Raw genomic sequence first — 27,232 nt, 5'->3', positions numbered from 1 at the left:
GCGACACAAACAATTTTTGAAGAGTGGTTCAAAATTATTTTTGTCCATCAGTTAAGGATTATTGCTCTAAAATTGGTGTTGTACCTTGAGCTTTACTGTTATTAGATAACGCTCTTGGTCATCCTCTTAATTTGGAATCACTTAGTGATTTTCCAACTCAAATTGAATTCCTACCTCCCAACACAACATCAATTTTGCAGCCTATGGATCAAGAAGTAATAGCCATGTTCAGGGCATACTATTTAAGGCAAATATTTCAACAGTTAATCGCAGACACTGATGGTCAAGACAAGGACAAGGTGGAGAGTGGTGGAAAAAAATTTAGCATCCTACAGGCAATTCATAACATAGATGAGTCATGGAATGAAGTTTCAACATCTTGCTTAAAAGGATTATGGAAAAAATTATTCCCAGAAAATGAAGAGAGTTCACCCTCAGATGCAAGTCCTGGAATTGTCGAAGAGATTAGCAACATGGCAACTGAAGCAGGAATCGACAATGTAAAAAACGGATGATCTGAATGAATTACTAAATGCCTGCAGTCAACCTTTGACAAATGAAGAGCTGCAAGACCTAGAATTTAATGCAGCATTCATATAAAAAGCATCTGAATCAACACCAGAAAAATCATTGTCAATTCAAATTCTAGAAAAAGCTTTATTACTGCATGATCAATGCATGAATTTGTTAGAGGAGCATGACAGTGATTTTGCAAGGGTAGATGCAGTTAGACAAGGTACGATCAGATGATGGACTGTTATAAGCAAATTTTATGAATAAAACTTAAGCAAGTGAAGCAGACCACATTGGATTCGTATTTTGTAAAAAAATAAAATAAATCTGCTACGATATGAATAAGTTCTGTGTGATTTTTGTTCTAAGTCATTTTGAAGACTTTCAATATGTATATAATTAAAGTTTGTATTTTAAATAAAAGTTTCGTATTATTTCATTGTATTTTGAATGAATGGCCCCTCCGTAGCCAGGTGGGAAGGAGCAGCAGTGCGTAGCACACGCTTCTTGATTAGACCGAGGTTCGAGCCCGTCACCACCAAATACGGAGGATGCGGAAAGGTCAGGGAATGACTGCCGCATTTCCCGGAGCAATATGGCCTTAGTTGTGCTAATGCTCCTAAAAAAAAAAAAATAAAATAACCAAATAACAATGTATTTTGAATAAAAATGATTTGTTTCAAGAAATTATGTACACTGCATTAATATGAGAAAAGAAAAAATCAATCAATAAAAACAGTCAAAAGACATGAAAAAAAAAAATAAATGATATCCCCTTTTAACATGGAAATTTGCTTTATGCGAATTCTCGGAATGCATCCCCCTATGTAAAATTGGGATTGCCTATAGAGATTTGTGCTATATAATTTTACCTTTAATATCCATTTAAATTTTCCTTTTTACCAATGAAATCGTTTATTGCTTTGTAACTAGAGTTTTAAAAAATATTTTTCCATACTGACATATTTACTTCTGATTATCCTCTGGAGAAGAATAAATTTGAGGATGTCTATTATTTACTTGGAATCATTTAGCATTAAATTACATTCTTTCAGTTTCATAAGGAAATAATTGACTTCCATGAGAAGTTTTTATTGCCAAAAATCATCATTATATTCTTTGATATAGGTTCCTAATAGAGAGGCTAGATCAATATGGTGATGATTATAGAAATGTTCCTTTGACTCTCTTCACAGAAGTGAGTATATGAACATTTTGATAATATTTAATGAGTAGTTTAAATTTAACTTCCATTTTATATTAAATTTAAATTTGAAATGAATTAAATGCAAATTTGATATCAAATTAGAATTAAGTGCTGAATCAAACATTTAATTCCATATTTATGCAACTGGTAGTGCTTTAAATATTAAATGTGTTTAAATTTTTTTTAGGCAATAATAACTTGCAGAAAACTTCATTATATAATGAAATGTAATAATTAATTAGTAGACACCTGAAGGACCTGATTGAGGTATATACCATAAAGGGAATATGAGGTATATGTCATAAAGGGAATCAGTAAAACAAATGAGAGAGGTATATTTTCACTAGTAGGAGAATCAAAAACTAGGGGTAAAGAATATGAAATTTTTAGGAGTAACAGAAGGCTGTATCTTGTGGTTTACCTTTGAGCAGTGTGTTATAGATAATTGGAATAAACTGCCTGCCACTGTGATAAAGGTAGAGAGTGATAAAGTTCAAAGCAGAATTGGACAGCCACCATGATAGAAATCTCATACTGAGATTTCTAGTTGATGGTAATACACAGATCACTGTGAACACACCTTGATGTGCTGTTAAATAATGAATAAAAAGTCTTAATAACATTGTAATTTCTGAGATCGAACTGTTACCAGAAGAATTGTATTTAGGATAACCTAAAACAATGTTTTTTGTGTTAAACTTCTTTTATACAAAGGATGTCAGAACTTAGGTTTGCATGAAGCCCCATTTTAGGAAGGATGTAGACATGTTGGAACAGATGCAGAGACAAGTGTGTGGGTAAAGAATAGAAATGGTATATTATATTAGACAGGAGTACAAAAGGGAACTCTTATGAAGAAGAACTTCAGTTGTGTAAATCTTTAAATGGGTTGACTAAGCTAAATGCCAATGGCATCCTCTCTCTCTTCTTTCTTGGAAAATGGGTTGACTAAGCTAAATGCCAATGGCATCCTCTCTCTCTTCTTTCTTGGAAAATGCACAAGAAGGCAAATTTAAATTGGGAAAGGATAGTTATAGGATACCTATTTTGCAACTAGCCTTTTCCAATTGGTGTGTAAATTTGCTTTCAGCCAGAGAGTAATTAGTTGTTGGAATAAATTTTTACTTGGTGTTGTGGAAGTCAATAGTTTGAATAAATTTAAAGAAAGATTGGACAGATTATTAGAAAAAATGGGCAAATGGTGTTTTTTTTTTTTTTTTGTTCATGCTGTATAAGTTTGCTTATTTGTATTGCTTTGCTACTATTAATACTTATTATATTAAATATAGAAATATTACTCATAATTATTATATAATATGAGTTATAATCAGAGGCATGATAGAGTGAGAATGTGGGACTTTAAGCAGCACTTCAAGCTCACATTTCTTGTGCATGGAATTGCTTTTGTTATCTGTTTTTATATTTGTTAAACTATTTTCAGCTGTAGAGTTCATATATATGAGGGAGCATTTAGACATACCTAATTTAATGTAACAAATTTTGCATAGCTTTACATAAAAAATTTTCATTTACTTATTTGAAAAATATGGCAGTAAACTCAAATAATGCGTTTAATGCTATAAAATGTTAAAATTCATTGAATAATATTGGTTTAAACTTTCTACTTGCACTGTTGAGTCTGTGTTTGAGCAGGAATTTTTCTGGAGAAGGGATTGATAATGTATATACTTTTAGAGCTATTTACTGTATTTGGATAAAATGTACTGTCCACAGTAACTAATTCTTTGTACAGTGCACATTTACTGATGCACAAGAAATGGTTTGAGAAAAATGCTTTTCTATGCTGAATAGCATTAGTAGAGTCATATGATGCAAGAAAGCAAGCTTATTGTAACAGCAGCAGCCAAAAAAAAAAAAAAAAAAAAACACACTCCCATTTCACCCCTCCATTCGTTCCAAATACCTGTTCAGCTCAGCCTTAAATTTATTTAGGCTATCAACTTCCACAACAAAGGATGGAAGTCTGTTCCACCGACCAACTACCCGCTGGCTAAAGGCAAACTTCCGCACATCTATCCTACATCTGTCTTTCTTCAGTTTAAATTTATGCCCTCTCAGGTGATTATTCTGAGCAAGAGGAAGAATCCCATCAGCACTGAGCATGCTAAAACCATTCAAGGCTTTATCCACCTCTGTCAGATCACCTCGCCGGTGCCTAGTCTCCAGACACTGTAATTTGCAAAACTTAGGCCTTTCTTTGTAAGAGCAACCCTTTGTTCCATTCACTAATCTTGTTGCCCTTCTCTGTACTTGTTCCAACAGCTCTACATCCTTCTTAAAATGAGGCGTTCAGACCTGTATACAGTACTCAAGGTATGGCCTGACCATTGCCTTATACAAGGGAATAATTACCTCCTTATCCCTGCTAGGAAAATTCTCGTCTATCATTGACAAGACACAATGAGCTACTCTTGCAGCCTGCCTGCACTGCTCAGAGAACTTCATATCTGCTTGCAAAATTACCCCCAGGTCCTTTTCATTCTCTACCACTGTCAGTGTAGTACCACAGAGTTGATACATTGCTCTGGGGTTACTGTTTCCCATATGTAGTACTTTACATTTGTCAATGTTAAACTTCATTTGCCACCTCTCAGCCCATCTGCTCAACCTTTCCAGATCCTGTTGCAGCAGCATAGCGACAGTAGTTTTCTTAACAACCATGCCAACCTTTGTATCATCTGCAAACTTGGGCATTAAGCTTGAAATACCATCATCAATATCATTTATAAATACAGAAAACAATAATGGACTCAACACTGAATCCTGAGGGTCTGCACTAATAACATTAGTCCACGATGAGCAGTGTCCATTGATTACCACTCTCTGTCTTCTCCCCCTCAACCGTCCCTTTATCCATAGCAGCAATTTGCCTCCAATGCCACACTGCTCCAATTTGTGCAGCCGTCTTCCATGTGCAACAGTATCAAAAGCCTTTCTAAGATCCAAATATATGAATCAAAGTTATTCCCTGCATCCAGTTCTTTTGTGACTGCATCATAGTATCCAATCAAATTGGTTAGGCAAGACTTTCCCTTAACAAAACCATGCTGTGTCTGAGCTATAACTGAAGTCTTGTCTAGATGATCCTGCAGTGCTTCTTTAACCAGTGCCACCATTAATTTTCCTGGAACAGAAGTTACACTCACAGGTCTATAATTACTTGTTAATTACTTGCCTTTGATCCTCCTTTTTGAATTGGGGTCACATTTGCACATCTCTAGTCTATGGGTACCTCCCCTGAGTCCAGAGAAGCTCTCATAATTATGGCTAAGAGTTTGCTTATTTCCTTTGCTGCCTCCTTTAATATAACTGGATAGATCCCATCCACCCCAGGTGCCTTTTTTATGTTTATCCTCAACAATTTCTCCTCCACTTTTCTCTCAGTTATTACAAAATCATCTAGCTCACTGCCACAGTTTACTTCACCTATGGCATTCCCCTTCCTGAATAACTCCTCATGTGTGAATGTAGATGTAAAATACTTGTTTAGTTTGTTAGCCACCTGAGCAGGATCCTCAACTGTTGAACCATCAATATCCAGTGGACCATTTCTCTTGTTGTGTAAACTAACTTGTACAATGCACTTAGAAGACATGCAAATCCCTTCTTTCTATTTTGTCAAGAGCACAGGAGTTCAGTAATGGAAAGATTTGGACAGAAACAGAAAATAAAGAAATTGTTTTTAGGGGAAAATCTATTAAAACTACCTCTGAATGTGAAGTATGTTTAATTGATAGGTGGAACAGGACTAGGGTATGTCTGCCAGGGGCAAAGGTTGATGACATAATAGAGCAGATACAAAAGGTGATATTGTCGTAGTTGGCACTAATGATATTAAGAGTAGGAGACTGGTGGAATTACTTAACAATTACAAGTCAATGTTGAAAGAAAAAAAGCCGTGAGTTAGAGTTGAATTTGAAAGTGTCTGCAATTTTGCCCAGACCTGATAGGAGCCTTGCGATCAGTTTGGCCCCGAAGAGATTGTGCAAGGTTCAAGAGGTAGAATTTTTCTCAGCCTGATCTGTGAAACAGGAGAGTCTACTTCTACAGGGATGGGATACACTTAAATAGAAAAGGTGCAAGAATATTTGCTGATGCTATCGAGGCAGTGATAGGTGGATCGGAAAATTGCTAGCTTTGGGGTATAAATGGACTAATAGATTAACAGCAACCGCTGTGAGAGGTGAAAGTGATCCTTGCACTGCTTGCTTCTATTGGAATGAGTAGCAACCTGGAAAACAAGGTACTGAGGATTGCAGAGACTTGCAAGTAAAAATACATAGGCTGTGTTAGGGTAGCTTAGAATAGGAACAGGTGCATGTATATTTGCGTGTACACCAATGCTAGGAGTTTGGTAAATAAATTTGATGAATTTGAAGTGTTGGTCAAAATATCAAAGGTAGATATTGTGGGGATATCAGAGACTTGGTGTCACACAGATATAAGGAATGCAGAAATGGAATTTGGGGAGTACAATGTATACAGGAAGGATAGACAGCATAAGAAGGGAGGAGGAGTTATGCTGTTAGTTAAGAAGCACATAAAATCTAACGAAGTGCATCCAGTTGACATGGGTGGACAGTGCAGTGGCGAGTCAGTTTGGTGTGATGTAAGCACTGGGAAAGCAAAATTGAGAGTAGGAGTGTGTTATAGGCCTAATGACTCTGATGAGTATAATAAACAACTGTACAGAGAAATAGAGTGGGCCAGTAAATCAGAGAATCTTATAATGGGAGATTTTCCCAGATATTGACTAGAATTTGTGGGTTGGTCACTCATACACTAGCAAGGCTTTTGTGGATTTATTGGATGATTGTTTTCTACAGCAGCATGTTCGAGAGGCAACTAGAGGGAGTATTACACTTGATCTGATTATCAGTAGTGATTCTTCATGAATTAAGAATCTGCAAATAAAGGAACCACTAGGTTGCAGTGATCACAGTGTGCTTAAGTGGGATTTACTCAAAAAGGTAACTACCATCAGGAGTAAAGGGAAGGGTTTTTGCTTTTGTAAAGGTGACTATGGTGGTCTGAGATAGTTTTTAAATTCTATACGGTGAGACCTACTGATGATGTTACTAACAGAAAATTCAAAATGGGAGGCATTCCAAGAATTAATCTTGGAAGCTACTTGGTTTTTCATACTAATTTAGAAATATTGTTCAAGGTTTTGGCCTAAATGGATGTCAGATGAACTAATGAGACGTGGCAGAGAAGAAAAATGCATGGAATACATATAAATTAACACCTGACACGGAAGCCTATGATAGATATAAGCTGGTCTGTAACCAAGTCACAAAGGAGGTTAGACAGGCAAAGGCAGATTACAAGAGATATTTGGCAAAGGATGCAAAGAAAAACAGCAAAGAGTTCTTTACTTATGTAAACTCTAGAAGGAAGGGAATGAACCAGATTGGTCCACTTGATATTGATGGTTCTACTGTTGATGATCCTGCTCAGGTAGCTAACAAACTAAATCAATATTTTGCATCTATATTCACACATGATTAATTATTCAGGGAGGGGAATTCCAGAGGTGTATTAAACTGTGGCAGTGAACTAGATGATTTTGTAACAACTGAGAGCAAAGTGTAGGAGAAATTGTTGAAGATTAACATAAGAAAGGCACCTGGGGTGGATGGGATCTATCCAGTTATATTAAAGGAGGCAGCAAAGGAAATAAACAAACTTTAGCCATAATTATGAGAGCTTCCTTGGACTCAAGGGAGGTACCTGTGGACTGCAGATGTGACCCCAATTCACAAAGGAGGATCAAATGTCGACACAAGTAATTACTGATTGGTTCCAGGGAAATTAATGGAGGCACTGGTTAAAGAAGCACTGCAGGGTCATCTAGACAAGACTTCAGTTATAGCTCGGACACGGCATGGGTTTGTTATGGGGATGTCTTGTCTGACCAATTTGATTGGATTCTATGATGTGGTCACAAAGGAACTGGATGCAAAGGATAATTTCGATATCATATAATTGGATCTTAGAATGGCTTTTGATACTGTTACACATGGAAGAATGCTGCACAAATTGGAGCAGTGTTCCATTGGTGGGAAATTGCTGCTGTGGATTAAGGGTTGGTTGAGTGGGAGAAGACAGAGAGTGGTAATCAATGGACACTGCTCTTCGTGGATTAATGTTATTAGTGGATTCCCCCAGGGTTCAGTGTTGGGTCCATTGTTGTTTTCTGTATTTATTAATGATATCGATGATGGTGTATCATACTTAATGTCTAAGTTTGCAATATGCTACTGCAACAGGATCTAGAAAAGTTGAGCAGATGATCTGAGAGGTGGCAATTGAAGGTTAACATTAACAAAAGTAAAGTACTGCATATGGGAAGCAGTAACCCCAGAGTAACATATGAACTGTGTGGTACTGTACTGATGGTGGTAGAGAACAAAAAGGAACTTGGAGTAATTGTGCAGTCAGATATGAAGTTTTCTGAGCAGTGCAGATGGTCTGCAAGAGTAGCTCATGGTGTCTTGTCAATGATATACAGAAATTTTTCTAGCAGGGATAAGGAGGTGATTATCCTCTTGTATAAGGCAATGGGCAAGCCACACCTGAGTACTGTATACAGGTTCGGAGGCCTCATTTTAAGAAAGAGTACAGAGAAGGGCAACAAGATTAGTGAATGGAACCAAGGGTTGCTCTTACGAAGATAGGCTTAAGTTTTGCAAATTACAGTGTCAGGAGACTAGGCACCTGCAAGGTTTGTTTGTTTGTTTGTTATTTGGTTTTTAGGAGCATTAGCAACTAAGGCGATATTGCTCCGGGGATATGCGGTGGTCGTTCCCTGACCTTTCCAACATCCTCCGTATTTGGTGGTCACGGGCTCGAACCCCGGTCTAATCAAGAAGTGTGTGTTACGCACTGCTGCTCCTGCCAACCTGGCTACGGAGGCACCACCTGCAAGGTGATCTGATTGAGGTGTATAAGGCCTTGAATGGTTTGAGTATGCTCAATGCTGATGGGATTCTTCCTCTTGCTCAGAAAAAACACGTGAGAGGGCATAAATTCAAATTGAGGAAAGACAGTTGTAGGATATATGTGCGGAAGTTTGCCTTTAGCCAGCGGCTGGTTGATTGCTGGAAGAAACTTCCATCTGTCTTTGTAGAAGTTGATAGCTTAAATAGATTCAAGGCAGAACTAGACAAACATTTGGAGCGAGTGGATGGGTGAAATGAGAAGGTTTTTTTTTTTTTTTTTTTGGCTGATGCTGTTGTTATTTGGTTTTTATGAGCATTAACAACTAAGGCCATATTGCTCCGGGATATGCGGCGGTCATTCCCTGACCTTTCCACATCCTCCATATTTGGTGGTGACGGGCTCGAACCCCGGTCTAATCAAGAAGCGTGTGCTACGCACTGCTGCTCCTTCCCACCTGGCTGCGGAGGCGCCGCCGGCTGATGCTGTATAATCTTGCTTTCTTGCATCATATGCCTTTACTAATGCTAATACACAAGTTATTGTGGAATTTTAATGGGTTGGATAAATTGAAGGAAGAACTAGACAAATTCTTGGAGGGTATGGATGGGCAAACTATGTGGTTTTTTTTTTTTTTGCTCATGCTATATAAATTTGCTTTCTTGCATCATTTGCCATTATTACTACTATCATTTGAATTTTTTGTTTGAGACTTTACAACTCGAGAAGTATATACATTTTGTTATCTCTCATATTGTGCAAATAAGCCACAACTGAGTTTCTCTTATCCTTGAATTATGCAATCCACCCCCTAGCCTAACCTGCTTTGAATGGATCACCTAACCTAAAAATGGCCATCTAGTAGCAATACTCAACTGAAATGGCAAATTGAAGGTAAAGTAATTCACTTTTAATTGAGAAAAGGAACATTTTATTGACAAATATGTATTCTAAAGATTCAGTAGGCTTCCAAAGTCTGATAACCACTGTAAAATATCACCTAGTGCTCAAAAATCCAGTGATTCAGAAATATTTGCAAAGTTTGAGATATAAAAGTAAGTAACTGGTCAGTTTGTAATATGATATTCTGAAAGTTCCAAGCATCACAAAAATCCTATAATGAAATAAATACAAGAGCAGCTTTGATGACACGTTATGAACTTTGAAGATAAGACTTAATTTTGTCCATGTTTACTGCAAGCACTCTAATTCAAGTTAAGTGTATCACCTGAAGTTCTTTATATAGACAAATTCAAATTTATAGTATCAAGGATGCTGCCAAAAAGAATTAAATTTTGAAGGAACTTTGAAGTGTTTCTTATTTTTTTAGATCTTAAAAAGCAATTGGAGCTACCTTTTCAGTGGCATTCCCAAATACTGCTCCTTGTGGAATAGATTTTTATTTGTGTGTCAGTGTATACATATTAGAATGTGACTGCTATGAAATTTTTGTGAGAATTAAAGTAAGAAATTTAATTCATAGGGATTACTTATGATTATAAAAATTTTCACTAAGTTCTGTTAAGCAAAGATCAAGATAAATGCATCACTTTGCAGTTTTTCCACATAGCTTGATAACCATAGTGTTTCTAATATGCGATGATTAGTCATCTCATTACCAAATTCATAGATAAAAACTGGAGGTTTTTATCTATGAATTACAGTTCTAATCTATGAATTAGTTCCAAGTCCCATATTATTAAAGTTATATGAACTTGTTGCATAAATTAATACAAAAATATTGAATTACTATATATTTGAGTGTGATAGAAAGTGTGCTAATAACTGAAACCTGCTCCTCATCAATCATTCTTTTTAATTGTTTTTTTCTTTTTAGGAAGATAGTACAGCAATACACTCAAGTGGATCCCTGTGTTTATCTAAACTCTCTCAAAGTAGCACAGTTCCTACTAAATCCAAGCATGCAGTAGCAACAAGTACAGGCTTAACTACAAAGAAGAAAATCCGTCAGGAAAAAGAGAAAGATCCTAATGCACCTAAAAGACCTGCAAATCCTTTCTTTCTGTTTTGTCAAGAGCAGAGGAGTTCAGTAATGGAAAGATTTGGACAGGAACAGAAGGTAAAGAAATTGTGTTCAGGGGAAGATCTATTAAAACCACCTCTGAATGTTAAGTATGTTTATTGGAACCCACTTAACATTCAGTAATCACCACTATACTTAACAACTTTTTAATTTACTTAATAAGTAAATCATCTAGCCTGAGAGGGGGAGGGATAACAAAGTTAGAATGTAAAATTGCAATTTAAAATAATAAATAACAAAATAAATTTAAATTTTACAATAACGAGATGTAAATTCATTATAATTGAATACAGGTATTTTAATACAGAATAAAATAGTGTATTCAAGTTAGAATTCATATGCTTTACATGCATTCAATTTTGATCAGGTGGAGAATGAGCATGAAGTCCTCAGCACTAAGGCTTGACTTATGTTCAACTTAGAGAGTTATCCATGGTCCTGCATAAGTTATTAATATCTTTTTAAATTGTATAACATTACAGAATAGGAGAATCAACTATACATTTAAAAATGAGACACTTCCAGGACAGCTGTTTTGATCTTACTGGTTTCTCATCAGCTGATGAGAGACCAGTAAGATCGAATATATATTCATATATTCAGCATATATTCATATAGATCAATATGAATATATGCTGAACTGTGAAAAATATATTTTGTCTAAGTGAGTAGCCAAGTGCTGTATGGAAGGAAAACTTCCATTTAAAAACATAACCATTTACGTTTACTTTTTAGAATTGGGCCATGTTTGCCTTATGCAGTACAGTAGTACTATAGGATTGCAGGGGTATTTTAAGCCAGTAACTGAAATCAAATCAAATTTCATAATGCTTTAACTGCATTTTATTTCATTCGTGGATAGACTTTCCACTCCCACTGCAGTCCAAACACCAAGTTCTCCATGCTAAGGCCTGGGCTTATGTTCACCTTAGAGACAAATACCATTTTCCACAGTTTTGTCTAAGTTACTAATATTTTTAAAATCATATAGAATCACCAGAATAGGTGAATTACTATATGTTAAAAATCTGAGATACTGCCAGGACAGCTGTTTTGAAGCTTACTGGCTTCTCATCAGCTGGCAGTTAGTCTCTACTAGCAAATATATGCCAGACTGACTGTTAATAACAGTCAAACAGCATATCATTGTAAGTTTTGCTTCCATACACTGTTGGCTATTCATTACAATAAGTATATTGGCACTGCTTATGCAACTCCACATATGTGGCTTCATACCAGGGTTGATGAACACTTCAAAGATGTAAAGTCAGAAATGACATTCCATGCACTCTGCTGCAGTGGGACTTGACTTGCAAAATTGCAGTTATCCTCTCAATTGAATCATCATCATATCACAGAAGGACTTTAAAAGAAGTGTTCTTCATCCAGAGACTCGGCAATAATCAATAAGGAATAGACGTTGATCAGTTATACTTCAGGCTGTTTTCAGGAGGTCATCATGGTCAACATCCAAAAAAGCTGTGTTACCTGCATCCACAGCTTCTGACACCTTCCTTGCAGTGTAGTCCTGATGCAAGGCCCCCCCCCCCCTTCACTCCAGGCACTTCTTACATTACCCAAAACCAGAGCTATTACTGTCAACTTCTACTTTTCCACGCTTACCTTTAACTTCAATATTTTTGCAATTACTGCACTTTTATAAAGTATTTTTTTATTAACTTACAGTGCAACATTTTATTCTCTATTAAAATGTCTGTTGAACTAATAATTTACATCCCAATATTGTAATTTTAAATTCATTTTATTATTTATTATTATTATAAATTGTAATTTTTCATTCTAACTTTATCCATCCCACCCCCAGGTTTAGTGATATTGTTCAGTTGAGTTTCAAAACATTGCCTTATTACATTAGCATTAGTAGAGGCATATGATGCAAGAAAGCAAGCTTATGCAGCATCAGCCAAAAAAGAAAAAAAAAAAAAAAAAACACTTCCATTTCACCCCTCCGTTCATTCGAAATACCTGTCCAGCTGAGCATTAAATTTATTTAGGCTATCAACTTCCACAACAAGGGATGGAAGTCGGTTCCACCAACCAACTACCTGCTGGCTATAGGCAAATTTCCGCACATCTATCCTACATCTGTCTTTCCTAAATCTGAATTTATGCCCTCTCAGGTGATTATTCTGAGCAAGAGGAAGAATCCCATCGGCATTGAGCATGCTCAAACCATTCAAGTCTTTATACACCTCTATCAGATCACCTCGCCGGTGCCTAGTCTCCAGACACTGTAATTTGCAAAACTTAAGCCTCTCTTCGTAAGAGCAACCCTTTGTTCCATTCACTAATCTTGTTGCCCTTCTCTGTACTCGTTCCAGCAGCTCTACATCCTTCTTGAAATGAGGCCTCCAGACCTGTAAACAGTACTCAAGGTGAGGCTCTGACCATTGCCTTATACAATGAAATAATCACCTCCTTATCCCTGCTAGAAAAATTCCTGTATATCATTGACAAGACACCATGAGCTACTCTTGCAGCCCGTCTGCACTGCTCAGAGAACTTCATATCTGCCTGCACAATTACCCCCAGGTCCTTTTCAATCTCTACCACTGTCAGTGTAGTACCACAGAGTTGATATGTTGCTCTGGGGTTGCTGTTTCCCATATGTAGTACTTTATATTTGTCAATGTTATACTTCATTTGCCACCTCTCAGCCTATCTGCTCAACCTTTCCAGCAGCATAGCATCAGTAGTGTCCTTAACAGCCCTGCAAACCTTTTAATCGTCTGCAGACTTGGACATTAAGCTTGATATACCATCATCAATATCATTTATAAATACAGAAAACAATAATGGACCCAACACTGAACCCTGAGGGACTCCACTATTAACATTAGTCCACGAAGACCAGTGTCCATTGATTACCACTCTCTGCTTTCTCCCCCTCAACCATCCCTTTATCCATAGCAGCAATTTGACTCCAATGCCACACTGTGTGGCATTGCCTCCAATGTGGCAATGCCACGTTGGAGGCAATGCTATTCCCTGCATCCAGTTCTTTTGTAACCACATTGTAGTATCCAATTAACCTGGTCAGGCAAGACTTTCTCTTAACAAAACCATGCTGTGTCCGAGCTATAACTTAAGTCTTGTCTAGATGATCCTGCAGTGCTTCTTTAACCAGTGCCTCCATTAATTTTCCTGGAACAGAAGTTAAACTCACAGGTCTATAATTACTTGTGTCAGCCTTTGATCCTCCTTTGTGAATTGGGGTCACATTTGCACATCTCCAGTCTATGGGTACCTCCCCTTAGTCCAAGGAAGCTCTCATAATTATGGCTAAGGGTTTGCTTACTTCCTTTGCTGCCTCCTTTAATATAACTGGATAGATCCCATCCACTCCAGATGCCTTTCTTGTGTTTATCTTCAACAATTTCTCCTCCACTTTACTCTCAGTTATTACAAGATTATCTAGCTTACTGCCAGAGTTGAATACACCTCTGGCATTTCCTTCGCTGAATAACTTCTCAAGTGTGAATGTCGATGCAAAATATGCATTTAGTTTTTTAGCTACCTGAGCAGGATCATCAACAGTTGAACCATCGATATTAAGTGGACCAATCTGATTCATCCCCTTCCTTCTAGAGTTTACATAAGTAAAGAACTCTTTGCTGTTTTTATTTGCATCCTTTGCCAAAGATTTCTCGTAATCTGCCTTCGTCTGCCTAACCTCCTTTGTAACTTGGTTACAACCAGCTTATATCTATCATAGGCTTCTGTGTCACATGTTAATTTATATGTATCCCATGCATTTTTATTCTCTGCCATGTCTTATTAGTTCATCTGAAATCCATTTAGGCCTAAACCTTGAACAATATTTCTTAGTTGGTATGTAAAGCCTAGTAGCTTCCAAGATAAGTTCTTTGAATGCTTCCCATTTTGAATTTTCCGTTGGTAACATCATCAGTTGGTCACACCGTATAGAATTTAAATACTGTCTCAGACCATCGTAGTTGCCTTTACAAAAGCATAAACCCTTCCCTTTACCTCTGATGGTAGTTACCTCTTTGAGTAAATCCCACTTCACCACACTGTGATCACTGCCACCTAGTGGTTCCTTTATCTGCAGATTCTTAATGAATGAAGAATCACTACTGATAATCAGATCAAGAGTATTACTCTCTCTAGTTGCCTCCCGAACATGCTGATGTAGAAAACAATCATCCAATAAATCCACAAAAGCCTTGCTAGCATATGAGTGACCAACCCACAAATTCTAGTCAATATCTGGGAAATTAAAATCTCCCATTATAAGATTCTCTTCCCACTCTATTTCTCTGTACCGTTTCTTATTATACTCATCAGAGTCATTAGGCCTATAGCACAGTCCTACGCTCAATTTTGATCTCCCAATGCTTATGTCACACCAAACTGACTCGACACTGCACTGTCCAGCGATGTCGACTGGCTTCACTTCCTTGGATTTTATGTGTTTCTTAAATAACCCCTCCTCCCTTCCTATCCTTTCTGTACACATTGTACTCCCCAAATTCCATTTCTGCATTCCTTATATCTGTGTGACACCACATCTCTGATATCCCAACAATATCCGCCTTAGATGTTTTGAGCAATAACTCAAATTTATTTACCAAACTCCTAGCATTGGTGTACATGCAAGTATACATGCACTTGTTCCTATTCTTAGCTACCCTAACACAACCCATGTGTTTACTTGTACTACAATGACTCCCAGCAGTCGCTGAAATATCCTGCATCTTGTTTTCCAGGCTGCTGCTCATTCCAATAGAAGCAGTGCAAGAATCACTTTCACCTCTGCCAGTGGCTACTGTTAATGTATCAGTCCCTGTATCCCCCCCCCAAGCTGGCAGTTTTCCGACCCACCTAACACTGCCTCGATAGCATCAGCAAATATTCTTGCACCCTTTCTATTTAAGTGTATCCCATCCCTGTAGAAGCAGTCTCTCCTGTTAACAAGTACAGACTAGGCTGAAAAAAATTCTACCCCTTGAGCCTTGTACAATCTTTCCTGGGCCGAATTGATCGACAAGGCTCTCATCATATACTCCCCCCTATCGTGTCTGAGCAGAATTGCAGACACTTTCAAATTCAACCCTAATTCACGGCTTTTTTCAACAGTGATCTGTACTTGTTAAGTAATTCCTCCGGTCTCCTACTACCTAATATTGTTATTGTTTTCTTGTAACTGTTCAATAAACTTGTTTATATATGGTTTAATAGAATTTTTTTTGTATTAATATCAAGATCTAAAAATGCTTTGAGGACATAAATTAATATCACTCCACATTTATTTCTTATATTTCTTTCAAAATGAAAGGCTCAGCGTATAACAAAAATTGCAAATTAAGTAACAGAGAAAATACAGCCACTCCCCGTCTTACGTAATACTTGACTTTATGTTAATTTTTGCCGGCTGGTGCAAACTTAAAAAAATCGTGGAAACGTATTTTGCATCCTGTAGTAATAAATGGAGGCATCTTGAAAATATTGTAATGTGAACCCAATAACACATTTTTTTTTTGGTAATTCGTTCCAAGACCTTTAAAGTTGAAATTTTTGCTATATAACTAAGCTATTTATCTTTCTAAAAGGTCATTTTTATAATGGAAATTGCACTACACTTTCATCGTTATCATATGTTCCATTATAAGAATCAATTTTGAATGCCTTTGTGATATTTTTCTAAAACACATTTCTGGAGGTAACTACCATAAAACAATTTGCACTTTCCGGTTTATTGGGCTTTTCTGTTAGCACAATCTATTATAAACGGGTAGTAAACTCGATCTTATGCATTTGCGATAATACCGATAACTTGAATCGTGTGGGTTTTTACGTTACGGTATTATGGTGAAATGAGTTCCTTCACTGAAATCTTCAATCATATAAAAAACATTTTCAGAATCTTCTCTTCATTCCTATTTACTTATTACAATGGTGAAGGGACCAACGGAAAGTGCAAGTGCTGGCAGTGCTAGGAAACAAAATTGATTTAGAAATGAAGATGATTAATTAAGAAGTATGAAGTAGGACAAAGTTTGTCGTGTATTGCACGGAATTAGGTCTCGCTGCTTCAACATTGAATACTATTTTAAGGGACAGTGCGTGTATAAAAGAATGTGTAGAAGGATCAAAGCATTTAAGATCACCAGTGATCACAAAACAGCATTCAGGTGCTATATCGAAGATGGAAAAGCTATTAATAATATGGATGGAAAATCAGATTCAGAAGCAAGTACCCAAGTCCAATGGCTATTCAAGCAAAAGCAAGAAGTATTTATGAAGATATTAAGGATAAGTACGGCAAACCCCAAGCCAAGTTCATGGCAAGCAATGGGTGGTTCAAGCATCGTGCTAGTTTCCAAAACATTAAAGTATGTGGTGAAGTTGCCAGTGCCGATTCTGCAGCTGCAGAGAAATTTTGTGATGTGTTGGAAAAAACTCCTTCTAAATCTCCACAGCCCTCAACTTCTGCAGTGGTGTGCTTATCAGCTAAAGAGTTAATTCTGGCAACAATGCTCGAAAGGTAAAACTTGCTGACGTTATGCCTCTCTCCCCTCTTTTTGTAATAATTTTGTACTTTTGTAATTTTTCCTGTGCATGAGATAAAAAAATTGAATGAATAGTTCTATTTACATGTTCGTTGAACATTTCTTTTTTGCTTCAATCAAATTTGTGAGTGCTGCATAAGCATTTAGGGAAATTCTGACTTACATAAAATTCCAACTTATGTAGAGTTCCACAGAATACAACCTTATGTAAGTCGGGGAGTGGCTGTAGTTACTTTTTTTTTTTGGTTTTCAGCCTTCCATTTGATAGTTGTGAACTCCTGTTCTTTACTACACTTGATCTTTTCTATACTTCTGCATTTGGCATTGAGCATTATTTTAACCAAACCTTCCAGTATTTATATTTACTTGCAACCATCTATTAGAGTTGGGTTTTTTTTTTTTTTTTTATCAAAAAATAATATTTTAGCATTTTATTGTTAAATTGGAAAATTTATCCTGTTGCCCACTACTTGAAATTTCTTGTGCTACATCTGTTTTTTTTTTTTTTTTTTTATATATGGAACTACCATTCATTTTGCCAAACATAATTACTTGCTTACCAATTCCTTATGTGTATTTTGTTTACTTATTAAATATTCTGAGTTTTCCTTCTCTAACAGCTGAGTTTGATGAATAATAGCATTTTGTTTTGTTTTATGCATTTTCATTCATTTATTATGTACAAGATTTGATCAAAAAGTTAAGTGAATGTTATAATCCTCAGTCACATAACAATAGCTAAAACAAGCTTTACAATGGCATTTTTGAGCATGCACACACACCACAAGGAAGTAACAAGTTTTAACTTGTTACTTCCCAGCAGAAAACTGCTTTGAGTGAATACTTTTTTCAGTATTTAGTATTAGCATTAGCAAACAATGCAATATTAGCCAAAAAAAAAAAAAAAAAAAAAAACAATATCATCACCTGTCCATCCCTTTTAATAGTTTGTCTAGTTCTTCCTTGAATTTATTCAAACTCACTCCCACAACACCAGATGGAAGTTTTTTCCATCTGGTGTTGGCTGAAGGCAAACTTCCACACATCTACCCTGCAACCATCTTTCTTCAGTTTGAATTTATATCCCGATCATGTAGTCTGATAAAGTTTTTTCATTTGTCACTTGTACTGCAAATAACACAATTTGAATAAATCATTTCATGTGAGCTGCTTCAGATTTGAGATGAGATGAGATTTGAGATGTCATTGTAAATGAACCTACTACCCAGAAGTTTTAAAATGGTTGAGTTGCAATCCACTGTAATCAACCTGAAAAAAGGCAAAATGGTTAGCTCCTTCACCATAACAATGCTCTGTCACACATTACATGCTGTCCACGAGTTTTCAAACAACAAAAAACATTTGTATCATGCTGTATCCATCTTATTTACCTGATTTGGTTCCATGTGACTTTTGGCTATTCCCAATGGGACATGAAAGTGATTTGAAATCCACAAGTGATGTGGATTTTAAATCACTTTCAACCTAAAACATCAATGAAAGGCTTCTAAAATTGTTTTGTAGATCAGTGGCAGGCATGATGGAACAAGTGTGTGATTGCAGATTACATATTGAAGAATGTTAACAGTGTAACTGTTTATCTTTGAATAAAATTTAGTATATATATATATATATATTTTTTTTTTTTTTTTTTTTGCAACATTTGCAAAACTCTTTTATCAAACCTTGTATGTTAAACCATACATTTAGTATGGCAACTTGCTGCCATACTCAGGTAAAGCTGCAGCTTATTAAAAAATTGAAATAATTGAATTTGTTATAACCAATGGATGCACAAGTCAATGTGATAAAAATCAGTTATTCTAGATTAGCATCTTCCATTCTTGCTGATCAGTCAGAACAAGTCCTCTTTTCTCTAATGCTTATCAGTCTTCTTGAGACTGACTTATTAAGACTGGTTAATTTGTGAACACAATTTTAGTTAATCTTCCATCATTTCTTGAGGAAATTCAAAGGCCAGCCACTGTTTCCTCCTTCAAAACTATGGAAGGAGGGAATAGCATTTTTTTTTTTTTTTTTTTTTTTTTTTCTGATGCAGCAAAGGCTTGGCTCCCTTGCACCACATGGCTAATATTAATGCCATTTATTTTAAATTGTTAAGTGGCGTATTATTTTATCTTCTAAGTGGCGTATTATTTTATCTTCTGATATTTACATTAGTTAACATTTTTTACACATTTTTTTTTTCTCCCCTAAGGAGGAGGTATCACATCAAGAGTTAACAAAGACCTTAGCCAAAAACTGGAATAGTTTATCAACTGAAGATAAAAAGGTATGATACACTTATTTTAGAAATTTGCCTTTGATATTATTTTAATATTTACTTTAATCAACATCATATTAAAAATAACTTGAATTTTCTTTCTCTTTATGATGCAGCCTGCAAGGATGTCTGTAAGTAATTTATGATTTATGAAAACATTTGATTTTCACATAAAATTTAGTACAACTTAACGATAGAGAGAATCTTGTATTGATTTAGGTTTGAAATAGTTATAGTGACGAATGTTTTCTTTTGTTGATGTTATAATTATCATCACTACTCGTTCCTTTAGATTGGTAAGTTTTATTTAAATATTTAAATGACTATCTTTTGCAGAACCATATTTTAAATTAATACCTGGTCTAGTGATGGCACAGTCAACCAAAAAGCATTGACTTAGTTGATTATCTCTAAAAGAGATAATCTCTTAGCTCACAAACATACATGGCATTCATAGCTTGTGTATAATAGCTTTGGTAAGGCATTGCTGTTTGATAGTTTTCAGTTTAATTTAAGCTTACTTCAAGTATTCATTTTCTTAAAAATGAGTGGGTGTAAGGTATCAACCAACTGAGAAAAACTTGTGAATTTTTGAAAAAAAAAGTCAAAATTTCAGTATTCCTCAAGTACAGTAAGAGCTCCCTCTGACATTCGCATCACTAATACTTTTTTCACTGGAGAACAGCTGTAAAAAATTTCTTAAGGCTCTCTTTTTGAGTAAAAATGCACTTGCTATGTTATTAGCATTAGAAGAAGCATATGATGTAAGAAAGCAAGCTTATACAGCATTAGCCAAAAAAAAAAAACCCCACTTCTCATTTGCTCCAAAAGTTTGTCCAGTTCTTCCTTGACTTTATTTAAATTACAAACTTCCACAATGACAGATGGAAGTTTGTTCCAGCAATCAACTACTCACTGGCTAAATGCAAATTTCCACACATCTAGTCTACAACTCTCTTTCCTCAATTTGAGTTTATGCCCCCCTGGTTGGAAATCTGAGCGAGAGGAAGAATGCCATCTTTTTTTTTTTTTTTTTTTTTTTGGTTTGGTAGTTGTTGGCGCATCGGCTTCTGTGGCCATATTGCACCTCCCAAGGTTTTTGCAGTACTTTGATCCAAGCCCGAGGCGGGAATCGAACCCGCGACCTTTGGGTTGCCGGGCAGGTACTTTACCCACTCGGCTAGCCCGGTCGGCAAGAATGCCATCAGCATTGGGCCTGCTCAAACCATTCAAGGCCTTATACACCACAATCAGATCATCTCACAGATGTCTAGTCTCCAGATTTTGCAATTTGCAGATCTTAAGTCATTCTTGGTAAGAGAAACCCTTTGTTCCCCTTCTCTATACTCATTCTAGCAACTCTATATCCTTCCTAAAATGAGGCCTCCAGACCTGTGCACAGTATTCAAGGTGTGGCCTGACAACTGCCTTATACAAGGGGATAATCACTTCCATATCCCTTCTAGCAGATGGGCCGAGAAGTGACAACTGAAATTTAACATTGACAAATATAAAGTACTGCATATGGGTAGCAATAACCCCAGACTAATATACTAACTGTGCAGTACTACATTCAGGGTAGTGGAGAATGAAAAAGATCTGGGGGTAATTGTGCAGTCAGATATGAAGTTTTCTGAGCAATGCAGACAAACTGCCAGAGCAAGTCATGGTGTCTTGTCAATGATATACAAGAATTTTGCTATTATAACAACCCTGCCAACCTTTGTATCATCTGCAGACTTAGATATTAAGCCTTCATCAGTATCATTGATAAATATATCCAAAACAGCAATGGCCCAAACACCGAACCCTGTGGGATCCCACTAATAACATTAGCCCACGAAGAGCAGTGTCCATTGATTACCACTCTGCCTTCTCCCACTCAACCATCCTTTTATCCATTGTGGCAACTTGCCCTTAAATGCCATACTGCTCCAATTTGTACAGTAGTCTTCCAAGTGTAACAATATCAAAATCTTTCCTGAAATCAAAGTACAGGCATACCTCGAATAACGAATAGGATGCGTTCCACGAAATTACTTCGTTTTCAGAGGTAAAAATACTATGGCCAGAATTAGGGATACGTTCCTACGTAAAGAAAATGAAAAGCTTTTTTTTCGAACAAAGAAAAGTTTTATTAAATAAACAGTCAACTTACATACAAAGTGAAATCACATTTTAAAATATGAGTCTAAAGTTGATTGTTTATGCTTTTTTCCTCTTTCATTTAACAAAAACTAAAAAAATTCATTTAAGCACCTTTTTAAATCTTTGGTTGTTAACACTTTTTCGGCAGGAACTTCTTTAACTTCGTCTTCATTATCTTTGTCTTCGTTGCTAACAAGGTTTTCTAAATCTTCCACTGAAAGACCATCATCTTCTGCATTCAATAAATTCCTAACATCCTCTTCATCGACATTTTCAAAACCTATTGATTGAGCCATCTGGATAACTTCATTTCTAATTTCTTGGATGTTATTTTCTTCTTCTAGTACAACTTCTGGCCATATTTTGCGCCAAACTCCATTTAAGCATTTCTTAGTGACTTCTTTCCAAGAACTATCAATGTTTTCAATTGCGATTTTAATGGTGTAGTTTTTCCAAAAAGTTTTAACTGTCATTTCCTCTTTATCCTGTAGTTCAGTTAAGTTCGATGCAGATAATAAGCTTTAAATGATGCTATTACTCCCTGATCCAATGGTTGAATCAGGGAAGTTGTGTTTGCTAGAAGAAACACAACTTTGACAGGAATGCATGTGTCCAACGTGTTAAGATCAGTAGGATGTCCCAGAGCATTGTCTAACAACAAAAGAGCTTTTTCTTCAAAGTTGTTTTTTTTGACAATACCGTTTTACTTCAGGACAAAAGTGGTTAACAAACCAATCAGTAAATAACTCCTTGGTAATCCATGCTTTTCTATTTGCTTTCCATATTACAGGTAAATTCATTTTTATGTTACCTTTTAACGCCCTCGGATTTTCTGAATGGTAAACTAATAACAATTTTAATTTATAATCGCCAGAGGCATTTGATCCAAAGGGTAACGTTAAACGGTCTTTGGCTGCTTTGAACCCAGCAACTGATTTTTCTTCAATAGAAATGAAGCTTTTTGTTGGTAGCCGTTTCCAGAACAAACTGCTTTCGTCAACATTGAACACCAAATTTGGAAAATTTTCACGTTCAGTTATTTCCTTTAGTTTTTCTGGAAACTTATTTGCAGCTTCTCCTGTTAATTTTACACTATGAATCCTGGCCCGTTTTTTAAATTTCTCAAACCAACCACGAGAAGCCCCAAAGGTTTCCGTAATTTCTTCAGTTTGTTTAGATTTCATGTGATTAAACTGGAATATTTTTTTATGTTAAATGGGGCTTGAAATTGCCGACTTCGTTATATCGAAGCTTCGTTATCAGAGGTAATGTTAACCGAGGTATGCCTGTATATGATATCAAAATTATTTTTTGCATCCAGTTCCTTTGTGACTACCTCATCGTATTCAATCAAATTGGTCAGACAAGACTTCCTCTTAATAAACTCATGCTGTGTCTGAATTATTGCTGCAGTCTTGTCTAGATGATCCTCCAGTGACTCCCATTATTTTCCCCAGCACAGATTAAACTAACGGGTCTGTAATTACACGTGTCACCTTTTGATTCCCCTTTGTGGATTGGATTGTGGTTTGCTTACTTCCTTTAATATAACTGGATAGATCCCATCCACTCAAGTGCCTTTCTTTTGTTTAACTTCAACAATTTATCCTCCACTTTGCTTTAATTTATTACAAAATCATTTAGCTCCCTGTTAGAGTTTGATAAGCTTCTGGTCTCCACATCCCTACAGAATTCCTCATGTGTGAATGTAGATGCTCAGGTAGCTAACAAACTAAATGCATTTAGTTTGTTAGCTACCTGAGCAGGATCATTAACAGTAGAACCATTGATAGTGGACCAATCTGATTCGTTCCCTTCCTTCTAAAGTTTACATAAGTAAAGAAGTCTTTGCTGTTTTTCTTTGCATCATTTTCTAAAGATTTCTTGTAATCTGTCTTCACTTGCCTAACCTCCTTTGTGACTTGATTACAGACTTGCTTATATCTACCATAGGCTTCTGTCTTGTAATAATGTATATGCATCCCATGCATTTTTCTTCTCTGCCTCGAGTCACAGTAGTTCATCTGATATCTATTTAGGCCTAAACCTTAAACAGTATTTCTTAGTTGGAACAAAAAGCCTAGTGGCTTCCAAGGTTACTTCCTTGAATGGTTCCATTTAGAATTTGCTCTTGGTAACATCATCAGTTGGTCCAACTGTATGGAATTTAAAAACTGTCTGAGACTACTGTAGTCGTCTTTACGGAAGCAAAAACCCTTCCCTTTACCCCTGATGGTAGTTACATCTTTAAGTAACTCCCACACTGTACACTGTGATCACTGCCACCTACCTGCAAAATCTTAATGCATGAATAATCACTGCTGATAATCAGGTCAAAAGTATTACTCTCTTTTGTTGCCTTTAGAGCATTCTGCTGTAGAAAACAATCATCCAGTAAATCCACAAAATCTTGCTAGTGTGCGAGTGACCAACCCCAAGTTCCAGTCAATACCTGGGAAGTTAAAACCCCCCATTATAAGACATTGTGATGTACTGGCCCATTCTATTTCTCTGTACAATTGTTTGTTGTACTTATCAGAATCATTAGGCCTATAACACACTCCTACTCTTATTTTTCCTTTCGCAGTGCTTATCTCACACCAAACTGACTCAACAGTGCATTGTCCACCAATGTCAACTGGATGCACTGCCTTAGATTTTGTGTTTCTTGAATAATTGAATTCTGCATTCCCAATATTTCTACCAGCTTAATATGGTCATTAAAAGGCATTACAATAAATATATAAAGGAATGCCACACTGTAAATCTGTGTCTATACTGTTCGCACTGTTTTAGAGTCTGTGGGCTACTTAACCAAAAGCATCACCCCACCCTTTCCTGTTATGTATGTTCTACACACGTTATAGTCACTGTATTCGAAGTCTGCATCCCAATATTTCTACCAATGTAACATAGTCACCAGTTAAATCATCATTAAAAGGCACGATAATGCCTTTTAATAACAAAGTAATATCGTTTTTGTGAAAAATGCATTCCTTCTTATTCTTAGAAAAAATTGATAAATAGATTAGTTACTAAAGTTTAGTTTTTATTTAAAACTAAAGTTTAACATCACTGAGGTAAGTTCCAAGACAGCAATCATATCTGGCCATCACCAGGAATCATATGTGTTTAACATCACTGAGCTAAGTTCCAAGACAGGAATCATATTATTGTAATTTTAAATACTAGTTTATTGCTTAGAATGTATGTATCTTTTTTCAAAGTTATCATATTTATTATTTGTATTTAATGACAACTATTGTGGTCCATTCTATGATGAGCAGTATAAATACCGCTTTATTATTACCTGTATAAAACAAAAAAATCCTTTCTGGGGATTTAAGTACAGTAAACCCTCGATTTAACGGACTAATAGGGGAGAAGGGGGTGTCCTTAACGCCGAAAGTCCGTTAAATCGAATGTAACCTGGGGGGGGGGGCATTTTTTATTGTTCTTAAGGGAAAAAAAAAAAAAGCTTTAATACAATATACAGTACTGTACAATATAAAATTATGTTGCAATTTGGCTTTTGGTTTACAGATATCAGAAACCGTTTGTTTTTTAATGCCGTAAATTTCACAAACGCTTAAGTTCTAATTTCTCTGCCTCATTTAAGTTCACACACTTTCTTTTAACTCCTCTATCACACTTGATGCCATTTTAAATTGTAAGGAATGCCAAATTATTTAATAAATAAAGTCACAATTCAGAGATCACAGAAACACTCTGTATACGACCTGACCACACGACAGGTTGATGCAAACCGGGACCGAAACAAAGCCAGTTGGTAGACCTGCAGTTTAATGTCCCGAGTCATGTTCAGCTCATAAGTCCCTGCCTGCTCTTATCTGTTATCTGGGAAAACAGCTATCTGAACACATTTTCAGGAAGAATAAAAAACAATTTCCTAAATTTGATTGTAAAAATAAAAGTAGGTAATTGTCAAAACAATAATGGAAATAAGTAATTATTATTAATTTTTAATTAATAATAACACTGAAGTTTTGTATAACCTAAAAAAAAATAATATGGTCGAGATTAATATGTACATTAATGTGTTATTATTTGTCTGGTCCGTTAAATCTGAAATATTGGGGTCCGTTAAATGGAGGGTTTACTGTACTATCAATATTAGAGGTAAAGATATTGGCATTATCTTTACCATGCATATTATGTTTGTACACATGTGTTAAAGATGATGATTTTCATATTGTGTGGGCTGCAAAAACCTGGAATAATGTGGGGGGGGGATCCCCAATACTTAGAGTGGCTAACATTCCCAATTGAAGAGGCCCTTAAAAATTCCTCTAGTGAGATTCAAATCCAGGTATCTTCAAATGAGTGACAAGCACTAATGCCACTATATTGTCATACAGGACTGAAAGCATGCAGTTACTTGTCAAAGAAATAAATTAAATACTGTATCATATACACTTTGCAAAACATTTTAGATTTTGACATATGGATATTCAGTATACATGAAATGTATACTGAATATCCATATAATATCCAATTTTGTGACATGAAATGAGAAATAACATCAAAATATAAATGAAGTTAATTTAAATTTTTTTTTTTTTTATATAAAATGGTTTATTTATATTAGTTTTATTTAAAAAAGCTTTTTAAATAAAAATAAAATAAACTTTATTAGGTCCATCATAGAAAAAGTATTAAAATATATAATTGTAATTTTAAGTGTTGGAATGTCCCAATAATAAATTTTTGTTTGTTTTTTTTTTAGATTTACTATGATATGTATGAAAAAGAAAAAGAAAGATATGATCAAGAAATGAAGGTCTATACAAATAAAGAAAGTGGTGGTGATTAAGGTTGATTGTACATTTTTTATACTTGTATATTTCTCAGTTTTATTTCAAATATAAAAATTCTAAGTTATGAAACCTATTTTCTTCTTTTTATTTATCACTAAATTACAGCACTGAGGGCTAATTCAAATTCCATGAAAATGAGACTTTAAATAATTAATACTTACTATTATAATTTCTAGTAGCATATCTTTACAAAAGAGAATAAATACAGAGAATAAATAAAAAAACTATGGAATTCATGTTTTTACCTTTCAAAGAGAGTTTCAAGGTGCAGAAAATTAAGGATTTCATGATTTTTAAATTAGAATTAAATTTACTTGCCCAATATTCTGACATTTTCAGCTATCTTGTAATACAGAATCATCTTTAGTTAAATAAGAAAGTGATTTAATCTTAACCTCCAACCCATGCATGGTACTAAGTACTATAGGTTCTAATACCTCTCGTGTTTGGGGTTTTCATAAAAAAAAAAAAAAAAAAAAAAAAATCGCTGTTCCAGTAATTTTAAAAACAAATTCCAGACTTCTTAAATTGATTCATTTATATGACTCATTGCATACCCAAATCATTGGTGGGGTATGGATTGGCAAGTGCTATATAATATGCTGACATTGCTTGCAAGCCTATGAATTGTCAGTGGTTAGCATGAATGAAAGTCTGTATGTGAGCAATTATTGCACCATA

The 27,232-nt window shown here is 35.6% G+C and overlaps 1 protein-coding gene across 1 annotated transcript in view; it reads left to right on the top strand.

Moving 5' to 3' along the window:
* The window catches only part of LOC150084055 (uncharacterized), a 56,960-nt gene extending 30,413 nt beyond the window's left edge, over positions 1–26,547 (top strand). Inside the window, exons 4-7 of the mRNA XM_090376103.1 lie at positions 1,642–1,711; positions 10,521–10,763; positions 19,500–19,574; positions 26,461–26,547. Coding sequence (XP_090232229.1) covers positions 1,642–1,711; positions 10,521–10,763; positions 19,500–19,574; positions 26,461–26,547 — 475 coding nt within the window. The remainder of the gene's footprint in view (positions 1–1,641; positions 1,712–10,520; positions 10,764–19,499; positions 19,575–26,460) is intronic.
* The last annotated feature ends 685 nt before the right edge of the window (positions 26,548–27,232 follow it).

The sequence above is a fragment of the Mastigoproctus giganteus genome, chromosome 6, assembly GCF_048544385.1.
Source record: "Mastigoproctus giganteus isolate SK-2022 chromosome 6, ASM4854438v1, whole genome shotgun sequence".
NCBI lineage: Eukaryota > Metazoa > Arthropoda > Arachnida > Uropygi > Thelyphonidae > Mastigoproctus > Mastigoproctus giganteus.
Note: the sequence above shows the minus strand (reverse complement) of the source record. Positions and strands in the feature narration are given on the sequence as shown.